Raw genomic sequence first — 15,335 nt, 5'->3', positions numbered from 1 at the left:
TTACTGAGCCTTTGCTTCTAAGAGCCCACTGGTCATCACATGCCCATGACCACTTACACAAGCACTGGCATGTTTCAATGAATCTGCTCCAAGATAGGCCATCAAAAGTTCAGTGCGTCGGATTAATAATTGCATGAGGTCTTCAGCCAAACTCTCCATAGTTGAGTATCGTACCTTCTCAAAGTCAAAGATGTCTTTGAGGAAGAAAAGCACTTGATCCTAGTGGGGGGGGGGGGGGGGAAAAAAGGAAAAATGTGTGTTTATTTACAAGAAGAAAAAGGAAAAAGCACGCAATGTTACCTATTTCTTGCACACATTTCATAAAACCATCCATTTATGTATTCTTCCAGTGCAGAGATATAAATGCACTAAAATATACTTCATAGAACAGTTCTAGGCCTAAAAAGCTTAGTCAATATGATAGTAAATATTTCCATCATTTTTACTGTTTGCTTTAATTTTAGGAAAGTACAAATGTGTGCCTGTAAGCAAGATCCTCATTTCTTTTCTTCCACAGGATTTTTTTTTTTTTTTTTTAATTAAGATAAGTGGTAATGAAGAAGAAGGAACAAACCTTGAAGAAGCAGCATAAGTCATAAAGGGAATTTCTAGGACCCAAAAAACCCCATGCCAAAACAGGGCTGATATGTTCACATATAGCATAGAAATGAGCAAAAAATCCATCAGGTACCTGGGGATGTAAAAAGTGGAGAGTTACACAGTACATTTAAAATAAAACCTTATTACATAAAACTGTGTTTAAAAAAGCCTAAAAATCCCACCACTGCAGAGTTGTGGCAACCTGGTAACTCTACCAAGCAACTCTTGTTTTAGAAAAGTGGTGCTGGTTTTGTTTGTAAGCTTGTTTGTTTTAAACTCCTCTGGTACTTTGCATTATTAGGAATAAGGCAAATAAGTTCATGACCAACCTACTCCAATTCTCCCACCTGACAGATCAGATAACTTTATTCAGTTACTCCTGTTTGAGATCCTTTGCTGTGTACGGCTGAATCTTGTAAAAAGTAAGAAATTGCATTTGAAGCCGTCTAGAAATTAAAACGCCTCCTTACAATTCCATTCTAAAAGTTAACTTCTGCTATTGGAAAGTAGGAATCAAGCACAGATCTAAATACCCAGCTATCCCCTTCTCCACAATGTTAAAAGCTTTGCTAATATTAGGCTCTTCCTCTACAGACACTCAAATACAACAGTTTAATTGTTTCCTGATTTTCTTTTCCATCCTTTTTGTTCAGGCACACAGTTTGGAATCACTAAAGTTGGGCTTCCTCAGCTGCAGTATGCAAAATCACTTCCAATGGCTATGGCTGTCCAGCAGAAAAGCTCAACTTCGCTTATGAACGGAATATTAGAGATGGAGGCATTTGCCTTCAGGTCTCATAAAAACCCCTAAAAGCAAACAAAAAGTGGAGCTGCTGTCACAGAGGAGTACTGCTTCACAATCTGCAGTTTCGCCCATGAAAGCCAGGATGCCAAAGGGCACTGAGGGAGGCTGCAGCACAGATCCAGCAGTCCTTGAGGGCAACTTCAGGTAAGTAAAGAAATGGGACTGACTTATAGTTAGCTTTGGAGACGGTGCATGGACACAGGGTTGAGAATGTCCCTAATTAGTGACCTTGGTCTGCAAAAATCTGAAATACACGTGTGGACCCAGAAATCACAGATTCTACTCTCAACTATTTTTTGGCCTAAACTGGTTTGAGAATTTTTCAGGTAAGACTTTTTGCTAAAAAACTTGTATCAAAACCCCACAAGCTAAACTTCTTCAAACGACAGACTTGTTGAAACTAATATGTCTACAGGAGTAAGGGTTGATCTGTAATTATTTTTTCCAAAACAAGGCAGAACTTCGTGTTCTTTGGAGTAGCTTTGGCACATATAATTTGCAAAGCAACTTACCTTCATTTGCTGTCTTTTCTGCTTCAGTACTGACCAACAGCTCGAAGCCACTGCCTAGATGTAAAAAAAAAAAAAAAAAGATAAAAAAAAAGAAAAAGACAAAAATAAAAATTTAAAGTGTCCATTACCATTATAAAACATTATAAAACAACAATTATAAAAATTTTCATCTAAAAAGCACTGATGTGCAGATGTTATATTTCCAAATGTCCTTCTAGTTTCAATCTTGTGGTAACACAAAATTTTCAAGTATAAAATATCAGCTGATGCCAACAACTGATTTTACAAAGTGTTCATATTTGTTCATATTTTGAAATCTTGCTTTGTTACACTTTCCTTAGATTAATTAAAATGTGATTTGGCACTCCTGACTGTTTTTTATTATTATTTTTTTTTTTACAGTCAAACAGTTAGCAACATCTACTCAGTTTAACCGAGGGTCAGTCCATTATATACCAGAAAGTGTGCTCAGACATCAGTAGCTATTTTAGATACTAAATAGCATGTGAACACATCGTAATGTCCTTTTTACTTTTAGCAAAAACATTCCTGCAATAGCTTCAGATTCAGCGAAGTAGTTTTGTCCAAATATGGCTGTGTATAATACAATATACCCATATCAGAACTCCTCTTTTTCCCCCCTCATAGCTTCTAACAGAATTCTATCCCCATCTGATTCTCCATGCGTGCTTGAAGATAATTCACTATTCTCAAAATGCTGTTACTGCATACTTACAATATGTGTGTGTGTGGGATGGCACTGTGTTCATTTACTTGTACCTGGAGCTGTTCATGCCTTACTGCTAGCACTCTGGTTTATGTACCAAAATCTGGATCTAATATCTAAGACGGGGCTAACAGAAAATTCCCTTGTAAAATTTTACTTAGAGCAAACATATTTTTGCAGGTCAGGCTAAAGTATTTTCCCCAGTATACTCAACCATCTTATATATTTTTGGCTTCTAAACTGTGATTACAAAAAAAAAGATAGTGATAAAACAATTTTTTTTTTTCTGCTGAAGATACTTCAGGTATATATTCAGTACATATAATTGTAGTGGAAGCTGAATTAGTCTTTACACTGAAGGAGCACATAGATTCTTCATTTCAAAATTAAATGCTTTTATCAAGATGATATACATAGTCTTTATTATGGAGCTGATGGATTTATTCTCATTCTTGAGAATCCACTCTAATAACATAAAGCACAGATCACCAGAAGAATAATTTCAGGATATACAGAATTTTATATCAGAATGCTCACACCGATGTTATATTCACCATAGCATCTACTTATACTGATACACCACAACAGTACCAGGATTATGAAAGTAACAAATACTTACTGTTTCTTTAAAAGAGGAATTCAGCCAGCGGTTGTTTACTACATTCTGTATAGATATTGGTGGATTTTCTAAATCTTCAAATGAATCCATCAATATGAAGTCCAGAACAACATCATAAAAATTCAAGTTTTTTACCTATATTAAACCAGAACATGGTCTAAGTAACTTAGTTTCTCTTTCAGCAGTGGAATTCAACATGCATCATATTCTAACTGTTTTAACATACAGATGTAAAGAGAAGCAGAACAAAATGTAAATGCTTTCTGGTACTAAAGTACACTGGTGGATGCCATTTCTCTAAGTCAGGATTGTTAGGCATGACAGAGTTGACTTTCCCACAATTCTGAACAGAAAAGAATTATTTTTGGCTGCTACAGTTGGCATAATTGAGGGTAAAAACACTTCAAAAAGTCACACTCACTCCTCTAGCAGCAAGTTCCATTTCAGTATTATCCCAGTGATCCGTTTGTTCCAAGAAATATATCATTTCATCAAAGACATCTTCAAATTTCTTTGGATTCTGCAAAGTAAAAGCAATGAATGTCAAGCAAACCTAACACAAGAGATGGTTTATTTACATTATAAAATGAATTATGGTAGAAGTTACTTTAGCAGTGAAACATTAGTCAAAAAAAAGGCTTTTACCTTTCGTGCTCTCACAATTAGGGCAGATAAAATTTTTCTTCCACTTTCAGCAAGAAAAATTCTGTTTGCTGTTTCTGAAAGAATTATCTAGAAAAGGTTTTAGAAAACATGGACATATTCATTCACAGATTATAGCAAGTGATCTTTAATTATTTCGATCAAATTTAATAAAGTTTTCTTCATTACAACCACTGGTATAGTAGGCAAGTTCCCAAGAAGTCTTTGGTGCAAATATTCCAAATTTTGTTAATCACAAGATTGGGATGCCCCATTTTAGAATTACAGAAATGTAGAAATTATAGCAATAATTAAGAATATGCTTAATTATGGGATATGTTATTAAAACATTTGCATGAGTACTGCACAGATAGTGGCACTTCAATGTCATGTGCCTTAGGTTTAAGAAGGCAGATGACTTTGCTTTCTGCTTACCTGGAAAGCTTGTCGAATACAATGAAGCTTAGCAAGGAAGTCGCTGTCCCCAAGACATTCAAACATTTCAGTCCTATGAAAAATTAAAATAATAATAATAATAATAATAATAATAATAATAATAATCAAAAACATCAAATAAAGAAGCACAAGAAAATTCAACTACAAAATACCCTGTATGAGAATCCTGTATTCTGCACAGAATATTTAATTTTATTGTTTTCTTTTCTTGCAGATTGTTAAGTAGACAAATCAATACATTAATACCTTAATACTCGTGAATAAACTTTGCCTTCTTCTGCTAAGTGCATTGCTTCTTCATACAGTGGGCAATGGCAAAGGGAATCTAGCCCATAGGTATTACGAACTTCTCTATGCTCCGTAAGCTGGGGGGGAAAAAAAAAGTAACATTCATTTAAAGAACTTGCCAAAGTTTTCCTGATCTTCTAATAAAGTTGTATCCTTTTCTGTAGCTGCTTCAAAAAAAAAAATAACATAAGAAAAGAGGGGGCAACACTGAGCTAGTAAACCAAAGTGGGGCACCGTGCTATTAATAGGGCTGTAATTTCATGCCTTTTAAAATCTGAAATCTACAGCTTCAGGTTTTGATTTGTAAAAGTTCAATTCATAAACTTGCACCTGCTCTGATTTTCACTGGTTAGATTTGATGAGTCTCCATGCGGTTCAAAGAAAGCAAACTAAGAAAGTTGTAAAGACACTGAAAATACAGAATAATGACATTATGAATATCTTCAGGAAAGTGGAAGTGATAACTTCCTCCCACAGCTGTTCTTGTTTCCCTCGTCAATATGTCTTCAAAACTCTAAAGCCCACAATGACAGCTTGTGTCTCGATGCTCTGTGCTGCACAACAGCTTCTGGAGTTCACAATGTACGTTGCTCAATGTATGTTGCATGGTGCTCAGACACCAACCTGTTTTCTACAGACAGTTTGGCTTTAAGGCTGTACGTATTAGTGATGAGTTGATGAAACAAATGTAAAATATCATACCCTGGAACCTGCAATAGCTTTTAAACTCGGACCAGAGCGGTTAAGAAATACAAACAGACTCAGTGCTCTTGTTTGCCATCCACAAGTTGTTTCTTAATAAATAGAAAAATTTCTCAGCTGTGCAGAAAAATCTTTTTGACTACCAAAATGACCACCTACATGAAAGTACCAAAAATACGCAGTGCTGGCCCTTTTAGGAATTCTTGCTTGCTTCCTGTAATAAAGATGTCACTTTACTGGTGCAGTCAGCTTTCCTTGTATTCTGAGAAATGATGCTTATCCTGTATTAAAAAGATGAATGAATTATTTCTCTGGCTATCTGCATCTTTAAAAAGATTTTTCTTTTATATATTAATTCTTCCCTCCCTTTCTCCACGTGTTTTATGAAGTTGTTAAACAGCTCCTCATGGTTTTTCATGGAGAGCGTGCTAGACTGCAAGACATGTTCTGAGATAAAGCAGTAATCCATATGACATCGGGTGGACTAAATGAACATATGAGGAGTGACCAGGATGAGAATGATGAATCCTGAGAAGATCAGATTAGCAAGAATAGGCACAATTCTGAAGTCAGTCAGAAAACAGGAAGGCACATCTTGAATCTTTGTAATGGAAAAGGAAAAGAAAACTCATTAATAAATGCTATAGAATATACATTGCTATTATTTGCTAACACCATTCCCTCCGGAATTCTCTATTTTAGGAAAGAAATAAAACTTCTGTTGGGAAAGCAGGAAAAAGGCAACACTACTTTTCAGTGTCAGAGCACTTCTGGAGCATGTTCTGGATCTAAAATTCTGTCTTAGACATTCTGAAGGCTGCTGTGCCATTTATAAATAGGTTCAGACCTATAGAAACTGGTATTCTTTCCCTGTTATCAAAGCCTGTTGCTTCCTGCACTACTTTGTTTTTAACAGATTTGAAGCAAAGAAGACAATCTTCGTAAAATAATTATGTGGGGAGCAGACAGGAAAGGACAGCTAAGGATTTTCTCACAAGTCTTAAAAATTTCCTAAGCTCTGGGCTGAGCTAACATTTCCACAAATAAAGCAAAGTTTATTTTCTAACAGAACTACAAATTCAGTTGTAATCAACATAAGGAAGTAAGACATCATAAACACAAGTGTACCAACAACACAGAGGCAGCAATGAAATTCACTGTCAGGGAGACAGGAAAAGAAGAAAAATGGAAAAGAAGCCAGAAAAGAGAAGGTGGAGACCTTTTTCTGGCACACACACTGTTGTATACTTGCCAAAAGAGGCAGCTATTTTGATCACACAGTAGGTGAGAACACAAGAATATGAAAAGCATCCTAACTCTCATAAATGCAAGCTGAGAGCAGTCTCAAATAAGGATGAAAACACCATTATTTATCACAGTAAGTAAACAGTATCAGTAACTTAAGGCAAATAGTTATGCCTACTGTTCCTTCTGCAGTGCTTCTGAGAGGCCTATCTGTGTTTTGGAACAGAAGTCTGGCTGGGATTGGGAACGGCACCTTTATGAGGATTTCTGCACCTATATATTGTGCCAATCTGGACACCTGCAATCATCAAGGCCATGATCCTCAGGATCCTCTTGAGTATCAGTCATAGCCAAGATGAAATTCTAGCATACCCTACTGCTCCTAAAGTGTTCATCAAAAGGGGATGTGATTTAATCCTTGCCAACTGTTCCAGTTTTGTACATTTCTTTTACTGAAAACTATCCTCCTGTGTTTTGTCCTAATATGATGCAGCACAATACCTGTAACCTCCTAAGCAGTATACATATCAATTTGCATCATATCTACCTGTGGCTTGGTTTAGGATTCCCCATGTCTTTGCTTGTATTCCTACTGAGGGCAGTGAACTACATTTGACTTGTGCCAGCACAAAAACATGGAAACAGCTTCCAGTCTTTAAAATTAGAGAAACAGAAAATACTTAGTACTGCTACTTTGGACAGGATGCAATGCAGAAAGAAAATGAGTAGCTGTCAATGCAGCCTGTGGCATGATGTGACCAGAAAAAATTCCACTACTATTTAATCTTCCAGAAGGTGAAATTACTAATGATTCCAATAGGGCAAAAATATACATGCACTTATTACTGTCTATGAACTTCAGATAAACATTTCTATTGGCAAAAGCAGTTTGGGATGGTTGCTAAAATTGTAACTGCAATCATGGAGCATAGGATGAAAGAACAAATGTCCATTTGCCAAAGAAACACTGAAAGCTGAAAGAAACTCAGCCCCTTAACCTGAAACATTCCACTTCTTTGCATCTGCAAGAACAATATGCGGGAAGTTGATAAGCAAGATGAATCTGTGTGACACCATCATGTCTAGAATAAAAAATCTGGTGTATCAGTTCTAATCCAGTTACTTCTAAGTGATCACTGTTCTCTATCACTAGCTGAAATACTCTGAGAAGCAGTAGTTATCCCTTGTGATTGCAGCAGTTATTTTCAGTGCTAATTTTAAACATTTTCTTGCACAGGATGAGCAAAATTTTACATTGAGGTAACATACTCCTAAGAGAAGATAGCTGGCACTGATTTACAACTTTGTTTTACTATGCAACAATGCCCCAGTATGCTACTACTACAGAGCCAACCAGCTCTATAGCTCAAGCTCAGAGGCCCATATTTAATCCAGGAGTTTGGTGGTGTTCCAATTTGAACAGTATCATTCATGGTTTTGCTAATCTTCAGAATTCCTCCTAGCAGCTGAAAATCTTTTAAAATCCTTCAGTAAAATCTGACAAAGGACATCAAAGAGCATGTTCTATTTGTAAAGGCTAGAACAGCTGAAAAGGAAGGAACCTGGTCATAACTTTCTTCTGATAACAAAGAGTTGATGGAAGAGGCTTTGAGGTATCAAATTGTGGAGACTATTTTCAGGATAAGTGAAGACAAGAGAAAGGTGTAAGGCTGTTGCAAATTTTAACTCAATTGTTTCTTTAGCAAATATTGACACAATTCAGCTTCTGGATGAACATTCCCTGAAAGTGATGCATCCTATTTTTTTTACTGTTAAGTAAAGCAACATAAATGAGTACAGTGGATTGTTCTGATCTTCGCATTCCTGCAAAAATAATGGCAAAGCATGTGTATGCAATTTTCTGTCTTTTTCCAACTGAGTTCAGTAGCTTATTTATAGTGCATATATGATAGTAATGTTTAGTGCAAATATACCCAGAGACCAATTGCTTTCTCTGTAATTTGGAGAAGAGTGCTATTCAAAATCACTTCAGATCATGAGAGACTATAAAGTGAGATGTTCCTCATTCAACACCATACATTAAATTCTTCCAAATATTCCAAGGGAGCTGTAGCACATGGGAGCTAACAGGCAATATCATCTTATCCAAAGATTATTTCTTTGTGCATCCTTTGCAGTCTTATCCGAGAAGATGATGGGAAATCAGATGAAGAATACAGCATACTGAAACAATACCTACCAATCACCAATAATTTCTTATAAGAAGAAAAAAAAAAAGACTCCAAAGAAGGCAAAGACAGCTTCATACCTATTCATATTATCTAAGAAAGTAGAAGAAAATAGAAAAACACAATTCATGGAAAGAGGATCAACTATAGCCTCCAATTGGTTATGCCTATCCAATCACAAAAATCTGAGATACTTTTAAAAGCAACTACTTTCTAGAAGGACTTATAAAACATACTGCCAGATAACCATCTTCTTTCTTCCTCCTCCCCTCCCCCCCCCCCCAAAAAAAAGCCACCAAAAAACAGATAATAAGCAGACTGATTCCAATTTCATTACTCCAGCTAATAGGAATCTGGTTACAAGTAAGCAAGATAAGGATTGTTTGCTTGTTTTTTCTTTCTCCATAAGGGAAAAACCCTTTTCTTGCAGTAATTTGGAAAAAAAAAAAAGAAAAAACAAAACTCTTTTCACTATTCAAATAAATCCATTAATCTTTCAAGAATCTATCTTCAAGAGTCTTACCTCAGCTGTGGAAACAAAAGAGTCCGTCGATGCAATGCTTAATGTATCTCGAAGGCAAAAATCATCCGTGTTATCCTTTACAGTAATGTCTGTATTTTTATCTTTAAAAGAAATTTAAAAAGAAGAAAAGATAAATAGAGTTCTCTGATAGCTTAATAGCTTCAAGCTTTTAAAGTATATTTCATATATGTTTTCATGTAGTACTTCTTTTGGAAAGCACAACATCGTATTACTATGAGAATACACACTTCTTCGACTGCTAATATACATGTAGGAGTGCGTTTTTTTCTGTCTTTAAAGGGGACTTAGAAACATCATCTGCATGAAAAGGAAGAGATAAAAAGTTTTCCAGGGGTTTTGCTTTTTTCTCTGATGAACCTCCAAAGATCCTTCTACCTACATATTCTACTTTGCTATATTGATCTGGATCCTTTGTTGAGTATTAACTTGGCTGCATTGTGTAACAAAGGCTCAGTGTTTTAGTATCAGGAAGTACTATTTAAAACAAAAAAGCTATTAATAAAAAAAACAGGCTTCAGCCTCACTTAAATTTTGTTTCACTGTCCAGTTCTCATGCCATTTTCTACTTGATGGCTTTCCAGCAGAGCCACAGAAGTTTTCAATCTTCACTGTATCCCCTTTTTCCTCTTTTCCACTGCAACATCATATCCAGCTGCACTTCCTACAGCATTAGAACTCTTGCCTTGAAAATAACTGATGTTTTATGCTTAAAATGACCTGCAATACAGTTTCTCTCAGTTTTCCTTTATTTTATTCCCAGATGTCAACTGCAGCACATCTTGCTAGCATACATGGCTTTGTTTTCTATATAGAAACACTTTCACTGAAGGATTAAATTCATGAGCCAGTAAGTCAGACTTTGGCTTGAAGTGCCCCGTGCTGCATTCTCAGTAGAGCACAGGCATTTATTTTGGGTTACTTTACCTTCAGACATTACACATGTGCTGCTAAAAGTCTGTTTTATTTCCAGCAGTCAACAGCAACCAGCTACCCAATGTCATCCAGATCTGTTGCTATGGCAATACTTTATAAAAAATGCTATTACATCGCAAGTGGCCTCATGCCAACTTACTGCAATGGTTTACTCATCAATTGAAGTGCTACAATTCACGTATCTTAACTATTATTTCAGTGGTTGTTATGGTTTCATTTGCTATGGACTTGGAATGACAGGTCAAAAAGTGTACATAACAGTAAATATCTGTCTTTGAGACTATTCACCAAGGCAAAAAATTGGTAAAAGTCTGGGCAAAGACTTCACTAGATGCTGCTGCACTACACTGAGTTAGGCAGACTCCGACTTGTAATTGCAACTTCACTAACTTTCATTTGAATATCTTTGATTCTCAAATCCTTCTTAACAGTTTAGTCCCTCTTCTAATCTCTCAAAACAAAGAGGAAAAGTACAGCAGCATCTGAGTTGATTGAGAGTCAGTTGTATGCTGGAATCTGAAAAGCTGGAACAGAAAACCAAACTGTGGTCTGTAAAGCATTTGCCTGCTGTCTGGTAAGAGCAGACGGGTAAAATGATGTTTCCTCCTCATTTCTACCCATAACTTGCATTAATATCCCTCTGATAATATTAAATGCTTTTCTAATACTTCTCTTTCACATTAGCAGTTACTGAAATTGCAACAATACTTTTAAACACAGGGCTGTACAGCCTGGCCATGGATTTTTCCACTGAGCCTCTCATTTTGGCTAAGATGTTCTCCATAATAAATTTGCAATTAAAACAAGAGTTTATACATCTCATAACTAGAAAAGCTCTCTAACACCTGGTTCAAGTGCAATCCAAAGAAATACTGTTTTCCTGACATTTCCAGTCTATAAGCAACATGCAACACTTACTTCATGAGAAGTAAACAGCTCTATTCATAAGTAGCAACATAAATTACAAACTCTTATGAGAGTAATGCATGTGTGATACTGTTAATGATGTTACTGATGGCTTTAATCAAGATGTTAAGGTAAGGACCCAGGCTGTTATGTATACAAAGAGCAATTGTCAAGCAGTCTCATGTGTCAATCCAGTCTCAATCCCATGAAGTCTCTGCCACCCGCATAGGGAAGATCCAAGATCCAAGTCCCAGCTACAGTTAAGTTTCATACCAACTTTATATGGTACAGTGGCCAGAAATGTAATGCACATCAGGTTAGAAGAATGGAAGAAAATAGCCTGTGTCAGTGAGGGATTCGATTCCTGATCAAATATGTTTTGGGTCAGTCTAAGATGACCAAAAACATATCTAACTCCAAGCTGATTTGTTACCCTAACCAGAAGGATGCAGTAGTGGGGAAACAGGATGAGTAAAAGAAAGAAAACAAGAGTTACTCTAAAATTTTTATTCTAGTGAACATTTCTAATTAACTTTTTAAATTAAGGCTGTGTAACTCACTGTGGTAACATTAGGCTGTTTGGCTTTTTTATTTAAAATCAGAATATAAATAATTTACGTTTGCTGAAGGAGTCATAATTCCAATTTTCCTAATATGGGTTTAAAACTTTTACTTAGCCAAAATCTTTTTAAATGTTTGCTGAATATGGATAATTTTCCATCCCACACACATACAAAAAATCTTTGTAACAAAAAGGCACAAAATTTGCAGGCTCTGACAAAATATTTATTCTTAAAAGTTTGCAAATAATTCTGATACTTGCACAAGTGATATGCCCATATAAATACACGTTTAACCAAAACAAACAGTCCTGGTCAGCTACTGATGGCTACCATAGCTCCAATACTGTAAGATACCTTAGCCTTGCAGGTGCTCAGTGAAACCCAACTGCACAGAAAACACACCATTGTGAAAACAGTGGTGTGAAAATTCAATTGCAGCTGGAGTACATACCAAACAAGCACCAGGAGAACATTCTTAGACACAAGAATATGAAAAAAGAGACAGCAGCACAATGAGAATCCTGGAATGAACAGCTGCAAGAGGAACCCACCCACACGTGGCTGCATCTGCTGGTACAGTCATCCCAAGTTCTTACGTAGACTAGTAGCTGAAAGAAAGGAATACCAGCAACTCTGTGAGCTTCAAATATGCTTCACTTATTTGAGAAGCTAGGGAGTTATTTAGGGTTCATTTATATTTGTAAAGAGGATGAAATGGAATTTCAGATGTGTTACTGACGACAGTAATTGCCATAAAGACTCCAAGCTGTAGTGCTTCAAAATACCTAACTGCCTCTAAAGTTAGATTAAGGGGATTCCAAAACTCTAAGAATACAGAGTATGGCAAAAACTTATGAAATTAACCCCAGCTTTATAAGATTATGCAAACAAAGGTAATGATAACAATAAATAATAATGTTTAAAAAAATAATTATATATAAAAAAAACCTCAAACCAAAAAGCCACCATCACAAAACAAACAAACAAGAATAAAAAACACACAAAAAATCCAACCACCTCATACCTATAACGTACTACTCTGGGATTCTTCTTTGGTCTCTGGTAGGTTCCCAAGCCACGACAGACCAAAAAATTAAATTCCTCAACTCTCAAAATAGCATTTGACCTTAGAGATGGAATTGCACAGAAATCAGCTATTTAGCATTCATTTGAGAAGAATTCACCTACAGATAACATTTTCAATTCTGAAAAGTGTATACATGTTATCTTCTCTATTACCCCAAGTGAAAAGTGGTGTGAGTTTGCATGCAGCAGCTAAAAAAGGAAAGCACTTATCTGCTGACAAAGAATTCACCGAGAGTTAAGGAACCTAGTTCTGAATGCTACCAGTAAAGCCATGGCTTCCTATTGTCCCTCAGCCACTCGCTGCAGCAGAACACGATGGGTGGGAAAGCAGAATGGGGAAGAAAAAACCCCTTCTGTGAAATAATTACAGCCAGCTCCTGGGATAGATGCTGGAAAGGAGAAAATTCTGCAGAGAAATTCACCTATGAAAAGTCAGGGTACACCAAAAGTAACACATTCCCTCTGCTCTGCCAGGCTACCCCAGACAGCCACTGTGTTTTGCAAAAGTCAGATCCCTTGGGTGCGTGGCTTCACGCCTAAGCAAAGGAATTACAATAATTACAATAATCAAGTTGAGAAAGCACAGCAACATGAATTACACACAATTCAATTTCAAAAGAATGTGTTGCTGTCTTAGCTGGATCACATGCAGCAGTGTTTTGTCAGCACTGTTGCTGAAGCATCAGAGGCAGCTTTATTTACATTTATAAATAGTCATAACGCTGACAGTGTTGACTGAATATTCTTTAAAAAGTCATCAGTCCTACCAAATAGTTACTAATGTATTACATGAAGTCTTCCAGGATGCAGCACCTAGAAGGCAGTGGATTTTTCTACTCATTTTAAAAACATGACAAGAAGTAATCTCTACCTTCCGATGGAACTTTCTGATGACTGTCATACAGCAGTTGTTAAAGTTTGGCCATGGACAGAGTAGGGTGACCACAGACCACTCTTGACTGAACAGGTATCATTAGGTTCCTCATTTACGTTCACCAGTAACACAGATATCTGCATGAGAAGGTGCTTATAGCTGGGGGCATTTCACTTTACTGGATATCAACAAAGCTGCTATTGCCTAAAACACCTGCCTAGGTGCAGTCACCACCCCTGGAGGTGTTCAAGAGATTTGGAGATATGGCAGTGAGAGACATAGCGAGTGGGCATGGTGAGGCCATTTTTTGTCAGGATTGCTTTGATGCTGACCCAAGCACGCTAAGCAAGAGCTAATCAGAGATGCATTGAAAAAAAAAAGTAAAAAATATCACACTCCAGTGCTGATGGCCGCCCACTTTGACTGCTGATTTGTGTCTCCACCTCCAGCAGGCTCTGTGGTGAGCATACAACTTCTGCCTGCCAGTGCTTGACAAGGAGCTCAGCCACCAGAGCAGTGGTTCAATGGAAGGGAACAGCTTGGACATGGGACAGCATTGACTACTGGGCATTCACAATTTCACTTTTCTCCTCATACTCATAGATCTACACAGACCTTAAAGGCAATCTTTGGTCAAGCTAACTAGTCGTCTGATCATACCTTTCTTAACAAATGCCTCAGTAGTTTTCAAGCAGACAAATGTCTGGAAAAAGATAAAACTTGCCTAAAACAACCTTGTAATCTTTAAGAGATTTTCCACATACTTCAGAAAGAAATAAAAGCAATTTCCAGAACGTTTGAAATAATTTGGTTATTTTCAGACCTTTGTGATATTGACTTTGTCCATGAAGTTCTGTTATCTGCTGACGATCACATGCTTACTGATGTATAAAACAGAGCAAGTTGGCTGCCGCTTGTACATTCTAAAACAGTAAAATCAAGTGCCTTGAACGTTCTCATCTAGCAAAGGAAAACACAGCACAAAATGCCTGTCCAAAAGTAATCACTGCAGTCTAAGTAAACATCAAGTGTACCTAAGACAAGAATGTTAGTATGGTTTATTTCCTGTCTATCAGACACAGCTACATTAACATGAGTCTGATGCTCTGAATTGCTGGTAAATGGAATTATTCTTTCAAAACCTAGATTTGCTAACCAAGCCTTCCACAGATTTCGTAACTGAATATTCTCTGATAGTTTTTTTGGTTTTTTTTTGTTTTTTGAAAGGTCAGAAATTGATAATCAAATTTCTTGTTGTAAAGAATGTGAACTGAGAAAACTTTCTGAATGATTGTGGCATGCTTTATTTTAAAACCAAAATCTCAAACTTGAAAGACTTCACAGCGTTACAAACTCTCCATGTCTCAAAGAAGAGGCAAGATAAACACACATGGTGCTAAATTGTTCAAACTTGAACTTTAAGAAAATACAGAAGCACCTGATATGTACTTGATAACCTGAACTAATGCATTGTACATGCTGACAGCTCAGAAATCAGTTTAGTAAATATAAAATAAATGCTTTCTGTGCCTAATTCTAATTCTCTGCCTAATGTGAATCTAAGTGTCTGAAAAAAATTTGAGATTTATATTCTGTATAAACTACGTCTCACTGTTAAGTCTCTGTCCATAAAACTTATTTTTC

The 15,335-nt window shown here is 36.5% G+C and overlaps 1 protein-coding gene across 1 annotated transcript in view; it reads right to left on the bottom strand.

Annotated features, from left to right (window-relative positions):
- The window catches only part of MIGA1 (mitoguardin 1), a gene marked incomplete at both ends in the record, with an annotated part of 32,128 nt that continues 16,793 nt past the window's right edge, over window positions 1–15,335 (bottom strand). The window contains 9 exons of the mRNA XM_079536558.1: window positions 1–219; window positions 575–691; window positions 1,918–1,971; window positions 3,264–3,398; window positions 3,685–3,783; window positions 3,909–3,995; window positions 4,341–4,413; window positions 4,608–4,726; window positions 9,309–9,409. Of these exons, the coding sequence (XP_079392684.1) occupies window positions 1–219; window positions 575–691; window positions 1,918–1,971; window positions 3,264–3,398; window positions 3,685–3,783; window positions 3,909–3,995; window positions 4,341–4,413; window positions 4,608–4,726; window positions 9,309–9,409 (1,004 nt within the window). The remainder of the gene's footprint in view (window positions 220–574; window positions 692–1,917; window positions 1,972–3,263; window positions 3,399–3,684; window positions 3,784–3,908; window positions 3,996–4,340; window positions 4,414–4,607; window positions 4,727–9,308; window positions 9,410–15,335) is intronic.

This window comes from Tetrao urogallus (assembly GCF_951394365.1).
Source record: "Tetrao urogallus genome assembly, chromosome: 5".
Classification (NCBI taxonomy): Eukaryota; Metazoa; Chordata; class Aves; order Galliformes; family Phasianidae; genus Tetrao; species Tetrao urogallus.
Note: the sequence above shows the minus strand (reverse complement) of the source record. Positions and strands in the feature narration are given on the sequence as shown.